This window comes from Orbicella franksi, chromosome 10 (assembly GCF_964199315.1).
Source record: "Orbicella franksi chromosome 10, jaOrbFran1.1, whole genome shotgun sequence".
Taxonomy (NCBI): Eukaryota; Metazoa; Cnidaria; class Anthozoa; order Scleractinia; family Merulinidae; genus Orbicella; species Orbicella franksi.
This window is the reverse complement of record NC_138154.1, coordinates 17,014,590-17,034,098: the sequence shown is the minus strand read 5'-3', so window position 1 is coordinate 17,034,098 and position 19,509 is coordinate 17,014,590. Positions and strand designations below refer to the sequence as shown.

Here is a 19,509-nt window from a genome sequence, read left to right as displayed (position 1 = left end):
GTCAACGAAGTGGTGAAAAACGTACACGAGGATATAACTGTACTTAGAGAAATTGCCTTTTAGACATTTTGTGAACTTCAGAAGTGCAGTATGTAGTGTTGCTTCATGATCAGTCTGTTGTGTTGCTGTTTCAAGCTATTTGATTTGCACTATATGTAAAATGTGTTTGTACAGTAAAGGAACTTAACTAATTTGAAACCCACAGAGCTTAGGAGTATATTGGGGTTTTAGACATTTGTGAACTTCAGAAGTACAGTGTATAGTGGTGCTTCAGTCTGTTTTGTTGTTGCTGTTTCTGGCTACTTGATTTGAACTAGATGTAAAATATGGTCATTTTTGACCATTTTGTGTCAATTTGCGACAATTAGATATATATAGGAGCGACATTATCTTCATGGTGTGTCCCCTTAGAATACAATAATACCATTTAAAGCACAAGAAACTTATGGTTATCGAAAGTGCCAGTTTATTGTAATTGTACAGGGACTGTAATAAACAGTTTAATCATTATGATTGTTTGTAAATATTTATCTAACTCAGTACTACTTTTGGTGCATTATATTACAATAAAGACATTACGGGAAAATGGCTAGGACAGTCAGAACCCATTTCAGGGAAATAAGTGAGATTAAATAAAACCCATATTAGAGAAATTACTGGAATGTTAAAACCCATCACCAGGGAAATTACTGGGATATTAAAACCATATCTCAGGAAAATTAATGGGACAGTAATACCCAAGTCAGTGAAAATTGTGGGGACAAACAGGGAAAATTTTGGGACAAAAAAACATGCTAGGGAAATTACAGGGACAATAAAACCACATGTCAGGGAAATAAATGGGATGCTTAATACCCATTTTAGTGAAATTGGTGGGACAATCAAACCCCACATGAGGGAAATTTTTGGGACATTAAAACCCCATGCCAGATAATGTTTGGGACACAAATCCCATCTTGGGGAATTTTTGGGATGTGAAAAATCCATGTCAGGGAAAATATTGGGACATTTAATTCCCATGTCTGGAAAAATACTGGGACGAGACATTCCCATGACAAGGAAAAAAATGGGATATTCCTGTCCCACGTAAGGGTTTGGTATCATTTTCCCAATCTGGGAAATTCACAAAGAAAACACAACGAAAACCCTGAAACAACCCCCTTTATTCACAAGTTGGGAATTACAAAACATTACCTGTGATACACAGTATATGTAAATAATTAGACATTTGAATTAATTTTCCACATTTCCCAGGTTTTGGACAAAACGCTCCTATTAGTGAAAAGGTTTGAGATGCAAATTAGATACGAGATACAAAGACCTTCTAAAAACCTAAAAAAAGGTACTTTAGTATGCTCTTCAATAAAATGCAAGTTTATAGCCTCATTAACATGTGGCCAATAAGACAAACAGGATCGACTACAACTACTGCTGATTGCTTAATTGTTGATACATTTCTTACCGAGCTCGATTACTTTAAGTATCTTCACTATTAAATCTTTCTCATGATCAGTTTGCCTTCACCCATGTTGAAGCACTTCTCCAGTGGCCTTCAGCAATTCCAATGATTGGTTCCCAAGCCACGACATTCCTTGCTCTCCTGCTATGACTTTCCCTCACATATGCGTTGTAATGATGTAGTGTCATACTTGAAATGAAAAAGAAGACATCCACCGTTAAGTTGACAAAATCTACACTTTGGATGTGACCATGCCAAATGTCTCCATTGTATTTGCCTTGAATAAGAACCATGTCCCCTCTTTCAGGATAAACAGGTACAACTAATTCAGAACGACAATTCCCATGATGACGCATGTAATCAACCACTGTCAATAAATTGTCACCGTGTGGGTGCTGGAGGGAATATGTGGACATCTGACAAACTACACTCTTCGTGAAACTACGAAAATTTATCACTTCAGCCACAGATTATCACCTCTCACCGGAACCGCAGATGGGTGGAGCCCCCCTTATGGATCAACTGGGCGCGGTTTTTGATTCTATGGTGGACGAAATGACAAAGGGCATGAAGGACAATGATCTCGTTCCATTTGTCCTCCAAAGCCGGTCATTAGAATACCCCTTTCTTTACCATTCGTGCCTCGTCATGAGTTAAATGCTGATAGGATCATGGGAGAAGTGCAGCGTGTGTTACAATCAAATGAAAATGTCAACCTTGAAGATGGAATACAGGTTCATCTGGTTCACGTGGGCATGCCGCATGGTGGAGTCGCCTCTCGTAAGAGGAAACCTTATGGATTCAAGTTGTAAAGTTTCTGGATACTAAGCAGTGGGTCATTCATGTCCCAAATAAGGATTTCTGTGCCTTGCCCACACTTTGGTAACAGACATGGCTTGCCAAGAAAAACATCCTGACTGAAACTCTATTCGTCAGGGACGTCAATGGCAAAGCATCTTGGCCAAGGAGTTACATCAGAAGAATGGCATTCCAGAAGGTCTCTGTGGGCTGTTTAAAGTAGTGATGTTCCAACAAGTCATTGAAGACTACCAAATCGTAATCCTATCCTCTGATCACTTCAATGCCATTGTGTATGAAGGACCTCATTGAGAATAACAAATCTATTTGTATCATCACGACAATCATGTTGATGTCATCACATCCATCTCCTCTTTTCTGCAAAAAGGCTAATGGTGTCTGTAAGGTTTTTATTCTGTTTATTGACTGATCCAGACTCTAAGTGATTGTACAAAACACGTGCGTATGCATTTATGGTAAATATGATCCCTTAACACGTGATGTGTTAATCAATAACCGCACATCCCCCCTTCTAGACAAAAACATTGTTAACACTACAAGGCGAAGTTCTGAGACTTAAAATGGGAAATCTTACAAATCAATAAAAACCCTATCTCTTAAAGAAAATCAATAGTCACTGTCCGGTTAAACAAATAAAAGAAACAAAATGGATCGGTCACTCTAAATGGTTACACTATGAGACCAAGTTCACAAATCGAGTTGGGTAGGTGGAACAACAGTTCTACCTGAACAAGTGTCAACAACACTACAGGGAGTGTTGACATCTTGTGGGGTTCCTGTATCCTTGTTCCTGTGGTCATTTCTGGTTGGAGAGGGAGTCACAGTTTCCTCTAGCACCTCCTTCGAGTTTGGGACAAGATGTCGTCTATTCCTGCGTAGAAGGGATTGCTCTGCTTTAACGACATATGACCTGGGCTGAGGGGATTTCTGAATCACCACTGCTGGGGAGCTCTTGTCTGGTAGGAAGTACTGATGCTCAATGGTGCATATTGTAATTTTCAGCTTGTTGCTGTTTGTAAGCTCTCTCAGCCTTTCGCAGCTGTTTGAAGTTAGGCAGCTTGGGAATTAGTTTCTCAGGTGCCAGTGGGATTGTTGAGCACAGCTTTCTTCCCATCAGTAGGGACCTTAAGAGACGAGGACGGGAAGGCCAGGATGGGAACGGCAGTGGACGCGGGAAACTTTCGCGGGTCCCGTCGTGTCGCCAAAAACAAAATGCTAAAGATGTGCATTTTTGCAAAGGACAGCGACGTCAATAATTCAAACATCCTTTAGACTACAAAAAAAGATGGTAGAAATCTTATCCTATTAAGCTTAAATGATAGTGAACAGCAATGCTGAATTTATTTTTCTTTATAAGCGAAGCAAACATCTGTCAATATTTTAATAGAGAAACCTGAATTTCCGTATCAAAAAATTAAACGAACAATCTGATCGACCTGCTTCAGATGGCTTTTTACCACTGGAGCGTTTGAGAATTCTGTTGCTGAAGAATCCTGACTTTTGGTGAACATTTCAATTTCCATCTGTAATTGTAACAAGCATTATGAAAATAAAACAAACTTTGCATCAAGTTCCGGGTAGTATAAAAAAACAACAACTAAACATCAGTTTGAAAATGTGTATTCTATTTGTTCGATAGACGCTCCATGGCAATCATTCTTACATTTTATCAACTGTACTTACACTGATGTATTCTCAATGCATACAGTTTGTATTGAGCTTGCACACTCGTGACAGCGACTCAACAGTGACTGAAACACAAACGAACAGACGAGGAATATTTTTATTCACATTTTCGCATGTCAGCCTGGTATTCCACACTACAATCACCAAAAATGCGAACCTTACAAACATTCCTATCAATATAACTAAAAATAAAGTCGATAAGAACATTTATCGGGGCAAAACAAGCACAAAATACTCACGTTTTCGATGCGACGGCTAGTCGGGCGAAATGACGTCCTCGACAACATGAGGACGGCAGAGAGATTAGTGGAGAGTTCTCGTGCGCATGCCCTGTTAAGTAAATTTACTTCCGGTAGCCGTCCTAGCTCTTCCCGTCCTGGTATCTTAAGGTGCCTAGTAGCTCTGCTAGGGTGTAACCATTCTCCAGTGGGGTGGATCTGTAAGTAAGTAGTGCCAAGTATGGATCTTCTGACTTGATGATCAAGTTTTTGGTGGTTTTGACAGGTCTTTCCACTTCACCTTTATTCTGCGGGTAGTGAGGGCTACTTGTGAGGTGTGTGAAGCCCCATTCTTCAGCGAATTTTGAAAAAGTGGCGGCTGCAAATTGAGGTCTATTGTCGGAGACAACTATTTCTGGGATGCCATGGCAATGGAAGAACGACTTTAAGAGGTTGATAGCGTTCTCAGTTGTTGTACTCTTAAGGGGAGCTATTTCGAAGAATCTCGAATTATAGTCCACAACAATGATGTACGTCTTGCCATTGTGGTCAAACAGGTCGGTGGCTACCTTTTGCCATGGTCTCTCTGGCAGAGGAGTTGGTATCATAGGCTCTGCATGGTTCTTTCGGTGTTTGCAACAGGTCGGGCACGTTGTGACCATGTCTTCAATCTGTTTGCTGAGACTATGCCACCAAACTGACTCACGGGCTCTTTTGTGACATTTGCGGATTCCTTGGTGGCCCGAGTGTATTTCATCCAACATGTCCAAACGAAGTGATGAGGGAATGAGGAGTCTCGAGTCTTTCATCAGGAGACCTCTCTGGAACGTAATAGAAGCTCTTTCTGGCCAATAAGCATTAATTGCCGAGTTCAGCTTTGACTTGTCAGGCCATCCTTTGGTGCAGAATTGCTGCAGTTTTCGGCACACTTCATTGTCTTGCTGGTGAAGTCGTATCTCTTCTAATCTTCACTCAGTAGCTGGTAAGCCTTCTAGGATGTTAGCCACGTAGAAATTGAGGTCTTCATTGAGACGTATGTCAGCTTTCGTAGGTGACTTTCTAAGAGGGGCTCTTGAATGTGTGTCTGCAATGACTAAGTCCTTTCCTGGAATGTGACAGATGATGAACGAGTATTTCATTAATCTCATTTTAAATCTCTGGATCCTAGGAGGAAGTTCATCCAAGTTTTTCGAGCCAAACAGCGGCACCAACGGTTTGTGGTCTGTCTTGATGAGGATGTCCTTTCCCAGGATGTAGTCGTTAAATTTCTTGCATGCGCAAGTTGTCGCAAACGCTTCTTTTTTGATTTGAGCATACCGCTGCTCAGTGCTAGTCATGGATCTTGATGCATAGGCCACTGGTTTCCTTGCTCCAGTTTCTTGTTCTTGTAGGAGGACTGCACAAGGTCCATAAGATGAGGCATTTGCGGACAGGATTGTTTTCTTGGCAGGATCATAGTGTGCATGGACTGCGGTTGAAGTTAGCTCCTTTTTCAACTTCTCAAAGCCATCCTGCTGGGTCGGACCCCGAAGGAATTCACTCTTCATGCTCAGAAGATCTCTGATTGGTTTGGCTTTCTCTGCTGGGTTGGGAAAAAACTTTCCTACCTGGTTCAGCATTCCGAGAAACCTGCGTACGTCACTCACATGCTGGGGCGTGTCCATCTCCTGGATTGACTCTGTTTTCTCTGAGTCTGACTTGATTCCGTCTCCGTTAAGAACATATCCGGCAAACTTGACTTCTTTCTTTGAAAATTCACACTTGTCTGCATTTAGGGTGGCTCTAGCGCCATCAAGTTTCTTTAAGACCATTTTGAGTCGATGGTCATGTTCCTCTTGGGTTTCACATGGATGAACATGTCATCAATGATGGAAATGTGGCCCTCGGATCCCTCTAAGATTTGGCTCATCTTCGTTTGGTAATGTTTGGGCGCAGACTTGATCCCGAACGGCATTCGATTGAAACAGAATCTGGCAAAGGGTGTGATGAATGTCGTCAACAAGCGGGAATCTGGATAAAGCTTTTCTTGCCAGAATCCACAATTGCAATCCAACTTGGTGAAGAACTTCAATTCACTGATTTGGGCCAACAGGTTGTCAATCTTTGGTAAAGGGTATGTCTCTTGTAGAACATTCTCATTGAGTTTCATTAGATCGGCACACATGCAAATTCTCCCATCAGGCTTTGGAAAAACAACTATGCCTGCACACCAGTCAGTTGGTATGTCAACTGTTGAAATGACACCAAGGGCTTCCATTCTTGGTAGCTCTTCTTTGACTTTCGGCATGAGAGGTAGTGCTACATGTCTTGGTGTTGTAATCTCATAAGGTGTTGAACCAGGCTTCAACTTGACGCTGAATCCTTCTTCCAGCTCTCCCAGACCTTTAGACAAATTAGGGTACATTGTTTTAACTTCTTGCTCAATTCTTGTGCTGTCATCAGGATGGATTGTTGCGACTTTTTGTACCAGGTTCAGGCTTCAATGGCTGGTCATCCTAGCAACGGTTCTTTTAGGTTTTCCACGATGTAGATTTCTTGCGTGGTTGCTTTGCCATTTCCGGTTTTCAGGTTTCCTTTGATTACAGAAAGTTTAGACTGGCCAGGTCCAAACAGTTCTTGTGAGGATTTGTGGAGATTGCCCATTCCGGTTTGCAAGTACAAGGGCTCTGAAATGACTGTCACGTCTGCACCAGTATCTATTTTAAAGCGCATCTTTGCTTTTCCGAGCGATAAATTCACGGACCATTTTGTTTGGGATTCATCACCTGTGACTGCTCCAAGGAAATAAAATATTTGCCTGCGAATAGAATTTTTATGTTTTATCCCTCTGGTCTTTTGTTGGTTACAGTCACGTAACATTGCGTGACACAGGGTAGGGGTGGAGGTGAAGGTCAATACATCGCAACCCCTCTAGGCAAACGGCTTGCTTAGTGACCTCGCCAGCAAGCGTGGTCGTGCATTCGCTCAGTTTTTATCAACGAGCGAAGACACTCATTTGAACTCTGCGAAAGTACGATAAGCATTTTTTCATTTTGCACATTGTTTAGGCATTCTTTAGTTTTCGGATCCTTTTGTTTCGTTTCCGTATCTGTTTTTCTCCCATTAGGAGCGTACAATTCTTTCGCGAGTTCAATTTCACGCGTGTTGTCATGGCGAGCACCGTCCCGAAAGTCCTCATTTTGGGCCATTCATTCGTGAAGCGACTACAATCCGACTTGCAGGCTCCTTTCGACGCTCGTGCGGATAGTAATTTTCACCTTGAGGGGACTGCTACGGTGCATTTGTTCGGTGTTGGCGGTCGAACCGTTGAAAAGCTCCATCGCTATGACCTCCACGTGGTCACGCGCCTTGCTCCAGATGTAGTCATTCTGGAGGTTGGTACGAACGATCTTTCGAACGTAAGACCGGAGGTTGTTGGTTCGTCCATAGAGGAGCTTGTCAGGTCGCTTTTTGACGTTTTTTCGGTGACTATGGTCGGAGCTTGCCATGTCATTCCACGCGGCGTTTCCTTCACAGATTGGGAGGATTTTCTTCAACGCGCTGCGATTCTGAACAATTATGTTCATGTTGTGTTAGAGCCCTTTCTCAACGCTTTCTGTTGGACTCACAAGGATTTTTCTAGTCCCCATAAGGACTTGTATTTAGCGGATGGCGTTCATGTTAATCCTTTGGGGCAGTATTTCTTATATCGGAGCTACCAGGGCGCCATACTGCAAGCTTTGGGTCGTCTTAGGTCTTAGGCTGCATGTATTTCATCATACCCCCTCCCGCCCTTTTATGACGTTAATATTGTTTTGGTATTTGTGGCACAATCGGTTATTGCCAACCATGAATGCATGTGATGTAGCCTCCTTCATTGATACTTCACTTGTTTTACTGGCCTGTGATGGGTATCTATAAATGTATCTATCATTTTTGAATGGTTTTTGACTTTTATAAGGCTTATGTTAATGTTTACCTCTGAGGTTTTGCCCTCGAGGCCTGTTATCATTATATACCTTTGAGGTTTCGCCCTTAAGGTTGTTATCGTTATTTATCTTTGAGGTTTTCCCCTCAAGGTTTTATATTTGCCTTCGAGGTTTCGCCCTCAAGGTTGTTGTTGTTATTTACCTTTGAGGTTTTGCTCAAGGTTGTTATCATTATTTACCTTCGAGGTTTCGCCCTCAAGGTTGTTATTGTTATTTACCTTTGAGGTTTTCCCCTCAAGGTTTTATATTTGCCTTCGAGGTTTCGCCCTCAAGGTTGTTGTTGTTATTTACCTTCGAGGTTTTGCCTTCAAGGTTTTTATTTACCTTTGAGGTTTTGCTCAAGGTTGTTATCATTATTTACCTTCGAGGTTTTGCCCTCAAGGTTGTTAGATCTTTGCCTTTGGGGTTTTGCCCTCAGGGTTGTTATAATTATTTACCTTCGAGGTTTCGCCCTCAAGGTTGTTTTATTTTCGCCTTTTAGGTTTCGCCCTCAAAATTATTTTTATTTTTGAGGCTTCGCCCTCTGTGTCTTTTGGGCATTTATAGGGCTTGCTGGTGCGTCGACTCTTTGTCTGACATGGCTTGTCCCTGCCCTTTACTTATTTACATTTTATTTATCCTTTAACAGTTTCTAAGCTTAATTTTCTTGTTTAGAAGAGCTTCAGTTTCTGCCATTATGTGAGTTCTCTTTGCAGTTATGCCGCCTAAACGTTCAGTCAGGCTTTGAGCCTCTACTGCTAAACCGCCAGCTGCGAAGAAGCAGAAGAGTGGCAGACGAACATCTGTGAAGTCCTCAGGAACCGGGGCAGCCCATTCAGAACCAGAAGCTCCCGTGGTGTCTCCGGAGTCAACTTCCATACTCCCCCCTGAGTTGATTGACCAACTTGTCAACAGGGTGGCTGACGAAGTGTCGCGTCGGATGGATGCCAACAACAGTGTTGTGCCCCCTCCAGATGCCCTAGCTGAGGTTCCCTTCACAGACCCCTTAACTAGAGGCAGTTCCCTTGTCCAGGGCTCCATCACAGCTGTCCAGAAGAGCCTAACAGGTGAGACCATCAGACCTGACCAGTTGTTTGTATCATCCAGTCTACCACTTGATGCTCGTGTCTCCGATAAGATCAGGGCCAAGATATGGAATGAGGAATATATTGATTTTGGAACCCTTATTGCAAATCCTCAGTTAGAAAATAAATATAGTGTAACAGTAGATACATGTAATGCTGAGAAGGGTTCCATCCCCTCTCTCTGCCTGGAGCCAGTCTCCAAACCAAAGAAGATTACGACCATTGAAGCATGGAATAGCTGCTTTTTAATTTTTGTAGGGGTTTACACCTCTAAGTACCCAGCCGAGGCCCCTGCCTTGATGAAATATGGCGAGATCATCCAGGACTTGGCGGCCAGGGGTCACAATTGGAGTTATTATGACCAAAACTTTCGTTTTCTACGGCAACGACAGGCCTCTTCCTTTCCTTGGGGGGTTTTGCATGGGGAATTGTGGCTTCGTGCTCAATCTCCTATAACCAGGAGGCCACAACCTGAACATGCTGCTAAGCCCCGGGTGCGGGCAAATTTGCCTAGAGTTCCTGCCGGTTTTTGTTTTAAATATCACCAGGGCCTGGTTTGTCCAGGCTGTTCTTTTAAGCATTCCTGTTACAAGTGTTCAGGGGACCATAGGGCAACTCAGTGTAATTTTCGTCCCCCAAGTAAGCCAGCCAATAATAACACCCAGTCTGCCAAGTCCAAATCTCCCAACGCCAGTAAAAGTTGATAGGTTGATTTCTCTGCTGTCGGGGTACAACCATTCCACTGCGGAATTTCTTTACTCTGGTTTCAGTTTCGGCTTTCCAATTCAATTTCAAGGCGAAAGAGTGTCTTCAACAGCCAAAAACCTTGTTTCCGCTTTTCTACACCCCACGGTTGTAGACGATAAAATTAAGAAAGAGCTTGATTCCCATAGGTTAGCCGGTCCTTTTCATTTTCCTCCACCTCAGCCATTCCGTATATCCCCATTGGGAGTTGTGCCTAAAAAGACCCCAGGTGAGTTTCATTTGACACACCACCTGTCTTATCCAAAGGGCTCCTCAGTCAATGATGGTATTGACTCTGAGCATACCAGGGTTTGCTATGCTACTGTTGATGATGCAATTCAATTTATCAAAATGGCAGGTCCGGGATGCTTTTTGGCGAAAACTGACATTAAAAATGCCTTTAGGATTATACCAATTCGTCCAGATGATTACAATTTGCTTGGTATGCAGTGGAGGGGCTTGTATTATTACGACCGGTGCATGCCTATGGGATGTTCTAGTTCTTGTCTCACCTTTGAGACTTTCAGTTCTGCAGTGGAATGGATTGCAAGACAGAAATTGAACATTGATCACATTTTGCATCTTTTAGATGATTTTCTGATTGTAGCCTCGTCAGCTAAATTATGTCAAGACCAATTAAATCAGTTTTTGAGTCTCTGTTCTTACTTAGGCATTCCTATGGCACCTGAAAAAACTTGTGGCCCTGCCACTACCTTGTTATTTGCAGGTATTGAATTGGATTCCATCTGTTCAGAGGCTCGCCTACCTCTTGACAAAATTCACAAAAGCACACTGTTGATTTCAGAATTTTTGAAGCGTAAAAAGGCATCTCTGAAGGAGGTCCAGTCATTGATTGGCCTATTAAATTTTGCCTGCTCGGTCATCAAGCCGGGTAGAGCCTTTTTAAGGAGACTGATTGACCTTACGGTAGGGGTCAAGTCGCCTCATCATCTTATTCGGCTTAATAAGGAGGTCAAAGAGGATCTAAAAGTTTGGCTCTCATTCCTGGCTGAATTCAATGGCCGGTCCTTTTTCATTGATGATGCCTGGCACAGTTCTTGCAAATTGAGCCTTTACACAGATGCCTCGGGTGCAATTGGTTTTGGTGCAGTTTTTGGTAGCAGATGGTGCTATGGGAGATGGCCACAAGCTTGGGCTTATTGTAATATTGCTATCTTAGAGTTTTATCCGATCGTCTTAAGTTTGTACCTGTGGGGACATGAAATGAGTAATCAATGTGTCTTGTTCTTTACCGACAACGAGGCACTTGTTCATGTTATCAACAAGCAATCATGCAAAGACAAACCGTTGATGAGTTTTGTTAGGAAGCTGGTTTCTATTTGTTTACGACATAACATTGTCTTCAAGGCAAAACACATCCCCGGAATCTACAACAATTTAGCGGACTCTCTGTCTCGATTACAGGTGCAGACTTTCAGACGTTTGGCTCCAGCTCATATGGATCAATGCCCCACAGAGATTCCCCGGTTTCTGCAGCCTCAGAACTGGCCACCATAGTCTCAACCCTTGTGAAATCAAGCCTTCAGCCATCGTCCCTTCCTACTTACAAAAGGGCTTGGAAGCTATATAATCAGTTTTTACATTCAACTTTTCACGGGGTTCCTATGGGACTTCCTATTTCACCCCCTAATTTGGCACTGTTTATTGCTTATTTGTTTGATAATCATTATGCTCCATCGACAGTTAAAAGTTGTTTCTGCATTGGGATATTCCCATAAGCTGTCTGGATTTCCAGACCCTTCTCAAGCATTTTTTATTATGCAAATGCTCAAGGGTTACAGTAAACTGGGCGCCCGTCTGGATAGCTGGCTTCCAATTACTCTTCCAATTTTGCACAAAATCATTGAAGCGGCTTCTAGATTTTCATGTTCCCGGTATCAAATTTGTCAATTTCAAGCCATGTGCTCGATTGCCTTCTAGGCCTTTCTGAGAGTCGGTGAAATGACTTCCACTAAAGGGCATGGTCCTCAACCTTTACAAATCCATCAGGTAGTGAAGCTGGTGAATGACTCCAATGGCATAGTTTCATTAAAGCTTACATTTCATGATTTTAAACACAATTACAACCAACCCCCTTTTTCTATTGTTATCACTTGTGCTCCTACTTTTTGCCCAGTCCAGTTAATGTTAGATTATTTAGCTCTGCGGGGTAATAAACCCGGCCCCCTTTTCATGACATCACTTGGTCATCCAGTTTCTCGTACCACCTTTACCGACCAACTGTCTTTAGCGCTTAAATTCTGTGGGCTCAACCCGGCACGTTATAAGGGCCACAGTTTTAGGATTGGGGCTGCTTCTTATGTTGCGGACCGGGGTTTATCTGATACCCAGATACGGGTTTTGGGCAGGTGGAAGTCCAATGCCTTTCATAAATATATTCGCATTCCTTCGGTATCAACCTAGTTCCTTTTGTTGTAAGACCTGCAGCTTACACTGTCTTTTTATTCAGGAAATATGACACTGATTAGCATGAGTACATGTAGCTGTTTCGGTCATTTATAATTATGGTTCTGTAATAATTTCCTGGATATACGGGACTGATTAGCAAGGGCAGCAGTTCCTGTATCTTGTGTGGTTTAAAACCTATTCTCTAATGGTTTATATCCAATTGATTAGCAATGTTCTTTAATACTGCTTGTTCAGGATTTATGGCACTGATTAGCAAGGGCAGCAGTTCCTATATCTCCTGTTGTTTAAAACCTATTCTCTAATGGTTGCTATCGAATTGATAAGCAGTGTTCATTAATAATGCTTGTTAAGGATTTATGGGACTGATTAGCAAGGGCAGCAGTCTCCATATTTTCCTTCTTTTTGACTCAGTAGTTTTGACTAGTTTCATCGTTTAAAACCTGTTCTTTAAAGGTCATACTCCATTTCTTATTATGTTCTTGTCATAATGCTTGCTTGGGATTTATGGGACTGATTAGCAAGGGCAGCAGTCTCAATATTTTCCTATATAGTGAATAAGTGTATTTGACCAGTTGTGTTTTTATTTTTGCCACTTTTTGTGAGTGCTGTATTTCCTGGGGTGCGGCAGCATCATAATTTTCATTATAATGCTTTTGGCGTTTTGGTTGCCCTCACCTTTACTGGGCCAAAATATTTCTAACAGATTGTAAATTTTTGTATGAATTACAAATTGATTATTTTAATAAATCCGGCTTTGGGCTTTCCCTCAGCCATTTAACTCCAAACATTTGGGTGAGAGTTAAATTATTATTGGCCAGTAAACGAGCTCAGTTAATACAGCACTCAGTTGATATGTTAATACCAGAAGCCCAGAGGGGAAAACATAAATAAAATATTTGCCTGCGAATAGAATTTTTATGTTTTATCCCCCTGGTCTTTTGTTGGTTACAGTCACGTAGCATTGCGTGACACAGGGTAGGGGTGGAGGTGAAGGTCAATACATCGCAACCCCTCTAGGCAAACGGCTTGCTTAGTGACCTCGCTAGCAAGCGTGGTCGTGCATTCGCTCAGTTTTTATCAACGAGCGAAGACACTCATTTGAACTCCCACCTCCTCCCCTGATCCTGTCCACCTTGTTTATGTTTATACAGGATGTAAGCCATATGGTTTGGCGTTTTGGTTGCTCTCACCTTTACTGGGCCAAAATATTTCTAACAGATTGTAAATTTTTGTATGAATTACAAATTGATTATTTTAATAAATCCGGCTTTGGGCTTTCCCTCAGCCATTTAACTCCAAACATTTGTGTGAGAGTTAAATTATTATTGGCCAGTAAACGAGCTCAGTTAATACAGCACTCAGTTGATATGTTAATACCAGAAGCCCAGGGGGGAAAAGATAAATAACAATCTTTGTCTGAGGTTCCACTTTGTATTTCTTTGTCTACCGAATGAACGATTTTGCTTTTGCATTCTGAAGTGTAGTGTCCACATTTCTTACATTTCAGGCAAGTTGCATCGGAAGCTGGACATTTTTCTCTTTTGTGTGCTGGCAATTTGCCCAACACTTCTTTGCGGGACGGCTTTTAGAATTTTTCTGATCTTTTGATTCTTGGGCAATTCTACCTTGTCATCAGTCTACGTCACTACGGAGTCACATGAGAAGCGCATGCGCGTTGCTGATCAGTGTGCTTTGCGTTTCGCTGGCAGTTTCACGCTGTGAGTATTTTTAATCCTTTAATCTTTGCAAATCTAAACCATTGCCGGGTTTTTCCACCTTTTACATACCTGGAGAGGAAGGTAAGGCTAAAATTGGATACTTATTGTACTTTTTCTTCTACAGCTCGAGCGATTCCTTTCCAAAATGTCTAATGAAAACACAGAAGCGTCGGGCACCTCCGACGGCTCTCCAAGCATGGTAGATTCACCTAATCTCAATAACCAAGATCTTGCGTTATCTCTAGATAACATAAACAGCAACATGGGGAAAATGGCTAGTCTTTTAGCTAAATTGTGTGAAAAGCCAGTCCCTGACGAACGCCCACAGGGCTTAAAGCGACAGTCAACATCCGCCGCATCGGATAATTCAGACTCTGAGTCTGAAGAAAACTCCCACAAACGACGGCGTCATACTAGTCTCTCGGATGATAATATTAGTCTTCACGCTAGTGATGATCTGGACGACGCAGATGACATTAAAATGCTCACCGAGTGTTCAAAGGCCACCGGCCAAAAAGAGCGGGAAATTCCCGCCAAGGAGACAAAGCTCCTTCAAGACTTTGCTAACAGCCTTGACGAGGATGACGCCACCGGCGACAAAATCCAGCAAGAGCTGGCTGATATTGCACTAAAACGATGGGGCAAGAAGCTGTCTTCTGACAAAATTAAAAGTTTCTCAGACAAATATAAACAGCCTCAGAACTGCTCTGACATAAAGGGTATAAAAGTCAACCCCGAGATATGGAGCCAATTAAATGCCAAGAAAAAGAAAACAGACCTGAAGATCTCAAATTTGCAGCAGGTTATCCGCAAAATCACTTTTGCGACGTTACAAATGACCAATGTGCTTATTCAAAATCCCTCTGGTTTAGAAAACAACAAAATAATGGCTAAACAAGTTGACACCATTGCAATGCTGGGACATGTAAATACGCAGTTGGCCCAGCTGCGAAGAGATGAAATCAAACCATCAATGAAAGCGGAGTACTCTGCTATTTGCTCGGCTGAAGTGCCCATCACTAGCCAATACCTTTTTGGGGACGACTTGGCGAAGCAATTGCGAGATGCCAAAGAAGCGAGCAAAATTAGCCATTCCTTTACATCCTCATCTAAGAATAGTCTCTTCAAAGGCAAACAGCAAAGTTCAAAACAACATGCCCATCATTCTAAAGGTCCTAGAAGAGATTTTTTATGGAAAGGCCAAAACCGGCACTACAACAAGAAAAAATCACCAACCACCGACAAGAAATAATGGAACAATTGCTTCAAATAAAGAACAGGGTAAGGGGCTTTGGAAATTTCTTGCCCAACCTGGTGAATTATTTACAAATGTTATGCAATACATTTCAGGCTGGGCAGGTGGCTGCTCATTTTGCAGCTTGGAGGACCCTTACTAATGACAAAATCCTATTATCGGATGTGTTGGGAGCAGCAATTGAGTGTACTGCCACCCCTGTTCAACACAAGTTACCTAAGCAAATCTTCTCAGAACATGAATATCCCATTGTTTGTCAAGAAGTGCATAAATTACTTGAGAAACGTGTCATCACAAAGGTGTTACCTGTATCTGGGCAAATTTTGTCCAATGTATTCCTTCGTCCGAAGAAGGATGAGACTTATCGACTCATACTAAATCTCAAAAGGTTTAATGAGTCAGTTAGTCATTATCATTTTAAAATGGATTCACTTTCTACCATAACAAAACTAGTTACCCAAAATTGTTATATGGCTTCTGTTGACATGAAAGATGCCTATTACTCTGTCCCCATTCGATCTTCAGATCGAAAGTTTTTACGCTTTATCTGGGAGGGGGAGTTATATGAATTTACCTGCCTTCCTAATGGGTTGTCGTGTGCTCCCCGTATATTCACTAAAATTCTTAAGCCCCCTCTGTCTACTCTGCACAAACAAGGACACATAGCTGTGGCACATCTTGATGACCTTTACCTGCAAGGGCAAACCTATGAGAAATGTGTCCAAAATGTTATAGACACTACCGTCTTGCTGGACAAATTAGGCTTGGTTGTGCATCCAGAGAAGTCTACTTTCATACCCACACAAGTGCTTACTATCCTAGGGTTTGTAATAGACTCAGTAGAAATGACAATACAACTGACCAGTGAGAAAGCCACTAGTTTACAAAATGTCTGTACTGAGTTATTAGAAAACTCTTCCCCTTCTATTAGGGAAGTAGCAAGTGTTATTGGGAAAATAGTTGCTAGCTTCCCTGGGGTGATGTATGGAGCTCTTTACTACCGATACCTGGAAAAAGATAAATCCCAGGCCCTTATTAGAACAAAGGGTAACTTTGATGACTTGATGTCTTTGTCCCCTCATGCTAAATCTGAATTACAGTGGTGGATTCAACATGTGGGAGACATGTACAATGTAATCAACCACCCACAACCCCAGCATCAAATAACAACAGATGCTTCCCTTATGGGTTGGGGGGCAGAATCTGCAGGGGTGTCCTCGGGAGGAAATTGGTCCCATGCAGAGTCTAAACACCACATCAACTATCTGGAAATGTTGGCTATTTTGTTGGGGCTCCAAACCTTTGCTAAAGACAAGAGCAACACACATATCAGAATAATGTGTGACAACACTACAGCAGTTAATGTGATTAATCACATGGGAACAAGCCACTCAGATTCTTGCAATTCGGTCGCTAAGGAGATCTGGGAGTGGTGTATAGATCGCAAGATCTGGCTTAGTGCTGCACATATTCCTGGAAAACAAAATCTTATTGCAGATTTTGAATCCAGAAGAAACCAAAGAGAATCTGAATGGAGGCTTGACAAGGCATCACTAATTTGTGCTCTTGAGAGGCTAGACTTCAAACCTGATATAGATTTGTTTGCCTCTCGTATAAATCACCAGTTCCCAGATTATGTGTCTTACAGACCAGACCCCGAGGCTATTGCCATCGATGCGTTTAGCCTGAGTTGGTCCAACCTTAATTTTTATGCTTTTCCTCCGTTTAGTGTTATTCCAACAGTGCTGAACAAGTTGATGACCGAGGGAGCACAGGGGATTTGTGTGTTGCCAGATTGGCCCACACAACCATGGTACCCAACAGCTCTCCAGCTACTCAAACAGAAACCAGTGTATCTAAAAGCCAGGAAAGACCTACTCCAGCTGCCAAGCCATCCCAAGGAAAATCATCCAATCTGGCACAAGCTGAATCTCCTCGTGTGTCACTTATCAGGGAGGGACTAAACAAGTATGCTTTATCACCTGCGGCAAAAGATGTGCTAATGGCTTCATGGAGGGAAGGCACCTCCAAGCAATACCACACTTACCTTAGCAAATGGAATCAATACTGTCAGGACAATAGCATCAATGTTTTTCAGCCTGGAGTAACAAATGGCATTGAATTTCTCGTTTTTCTTTACAAATCAGGCTTAGGATACAGTGCTGTAAACACCGCACGTTCTGCGCTCTCTTCAATATTTGTTTTGGAAGACGGAGTAAAATTCGGAGAGCACCCGTTAGTAGCTCGCTGCATGAAAGGGATTTTTGAGTTAAAACCAGCTTTGCCCAAATATACTGAAATTTGGGACGTTAATATTGTGTTAGATTATTTGAGAGCTGCTGCACCCTTGAGATCCTTATCTCTTAAGCAGCTTACTCTAAATTTGACTATGTTACTCTGTCTCACTACGGGACAGCGTGGACAGACTATACATAAGTTTGATGTTAATTACATCCAAGAAATGGATGACCGCTACAGAATAACTATTTGTGAGAAACTGAAACAGAGTAAGCCTGGGCGACATCTAGCACCCATTGATTTAATTTCTTTCCAAAGTGACAAGAAACTTTGTGGTTGAGCATCTTAAGGAATACTTACAGCGCACAAAACAGTTGCGAGAGGAGCACTCACAGTTACTGATAAGTTATGTTAAACCATTTAAACCGGTATCCAAAGATACCATCTCCAGATGGGTTAAGCAAGTGTTAGAGTCAGCCGGGATTGACATTAACAAATACTCTGCTCATAGCAGCAGAGCTGCATCAACGTCCAGTTGTAAGGCCAAAGGTTTAAGCCTAGCAGACATCATGAAGAGTGCAGGGTGGTCTAATTCTAGTACTTTTGCGAAGTTTTATGATAAGCCTGTCGTCCTGCCTCAGCTAATTTTGGCTCCGTGCTGCTGAATCCAGACACACTTTGATCTGTGAAACTGTATTTTCGTTTTCCTTGTTTGGGAATAAAGTTTGTTCACTGTTATGAGTTGCTCGTGATGCAGGACTTTGAAGTCTCATGTGACTCCGTAGTGACGTAGACTGATGACAAGGTAGAATTATCAGATTAAACGAGACTTACCTGTAAGTTGAAGTTTGATCAAGATTCTATCTTGTCATCAGTCCGGAACGAAGGAGTCACATGCCCTTATGTACCCCCCCTCCCATGTCCTTCGTTCCTATTTTCTCCTGCACCACTCACGTTGAATACTGATCAGCAACGCGCATGCGCTTCTCATGTGACTCCTTCGTTCCGGACTGATGACAAGATAGAATCTTGATCAAACTTCAACTTACAGGTAAGTCTCGTTTAATCTGATAATTTTCCTTTATCTTTGGCAGTTTCCACTTGGTGTCTCGAATGTGGTTAATTTTTCCATCTTTGCCACCTCCTTTAAGGATTTCATGACTTTCTTTCACCAGCTCTGAAGACTTCACTTGCATCACAGCTTTATTGAGTGTGAGCGTATCATCTTGCATAAACTTTTGCGACAATGTGGCGTTACCAATGCCAGCAACGATGCAGTCTTGTATTAATTCTTCTTTGAGAGTTCCAAACTGGCAGATCTCTGCAAGCTCTTACAGGCTTTCAACGAAATTGATCACAGATTCTTGTTCGCCTTGAACACGCTTGTTAAGTCGAGCTCTTTCAAAGATAACGTTTGTGCAGCCCACAAAGTGTGTTGTCCCTTTACGGTCTGGTAGACTTGATCGCCTTTGGTGAGCTGAAAGCTTCTAGAGATTTCGTTCCCATTTCCACCCATAGCGTAGACCAACATGTTTATCTTCACTTTCTCGTCTCTTTTGCCAAGGCCAGCAGCAATGCAATAGCATTCGAAGTGTTCGATCCATCGTTTCCACTCCTCCGATTTCTTTGAATCTAATTTTTCTGGTAGAGGAATTTGAGATGATGCCATTTGATTCTATCGGTCAGGTTTTTTGTCATTTTCCAATACTTCGGACACCATGTAAGGTTTTCATCCTGTTCATTGACTGATCCAGACTCTAAGTGATTGTACAAAACACGTGCATATCCATTTATGGTAAATATGATCCCTTTACACGTGATGTGTTAATCAATAACCGCACAGTGTCTTAAATGCAAGAAAGGCTATGACAAAAAAAGACCACAACTGTAACAAGGTATGCAAATGCTGT

At 42.2% G+C, this 19,509-nt stretch overlaps 4 protein-coding genes and 1 pseudogene across 4 annotated transcripts; all 5 read left to right on the top strand.

The window, feature by feature from the left end:
- The first annotated feature begins 1,882 nt into the window (after positions 1–1,882).
- On the top strand, positions 1,883–2,541 carry LOC145501685 (uncharacterized; annotated as a pseudogene).
- A 6,077-nt stretch (positions 2,542–8,618) lies between these two features.
- On the top strand, positions 8,619–10,038 carry LOC145499991 (uncharacterized). The gene has a single exon (XM_081479506.1). It carries the CDS (start codon positions 9,070–9,072, stop codon positions 9,916–9,918), a length of 849 nt encoding a protein of 282 aa, XP_081335632.1. The 5' UTR covers positions 8,619–9,069; the 3' UTR covers positions 9,919–10,038.
- Positions 10,039–10,187: 149 nt separating this feature from the next.
- LOC145499910 (uncharacterized) lies at positions 10,188–12,063 on the top strand. Its single transcript, XM_081479428.1, has one exon. It carries the CDS (start codon positions 10,310–10,312, stop codon positions 11,474–11,476), a length of 1,167 nt encoding a protein of 388 aa, XP_081335554.1. The 5' UTR covers positions 10,188–10,309; the 3' UTR covers positions 11,477–12,063.
- A 2,305-nt stretch (positions 12,064–14,368) lies between these two features.
- Positions 14,369–15,253, top strand: LOC145501684 (uncharacterized; the record flags this gene model as incomplete). The annotated part of the gene is made up of 1 exon (XM_081481102.1): positions 14,369–15,253. A coding segment is annotated over exon 1 (885 nt), but the record flags the coding sequence as incomplete, so codon positions are not given.
- LOC145501683 (uncharacterized) lies at positions 15,233–17,939 on the top strand. Its single transcript, XM_081481101.1, has 2 exons — positions 15,233–15,387; positions 17,091–17,939. Exons 1-2 carry the CDS (start codon positions 15,298–15,300, stop codon positions 17,937–17,939), a joined length of 939 nt encoding a protein of 312 aa, XP_081337227.1. The 5' UTR covers positions 15,233–15,297.
- Positions 17,940–19,509: the final 1,570 nt, after the last annotated feature.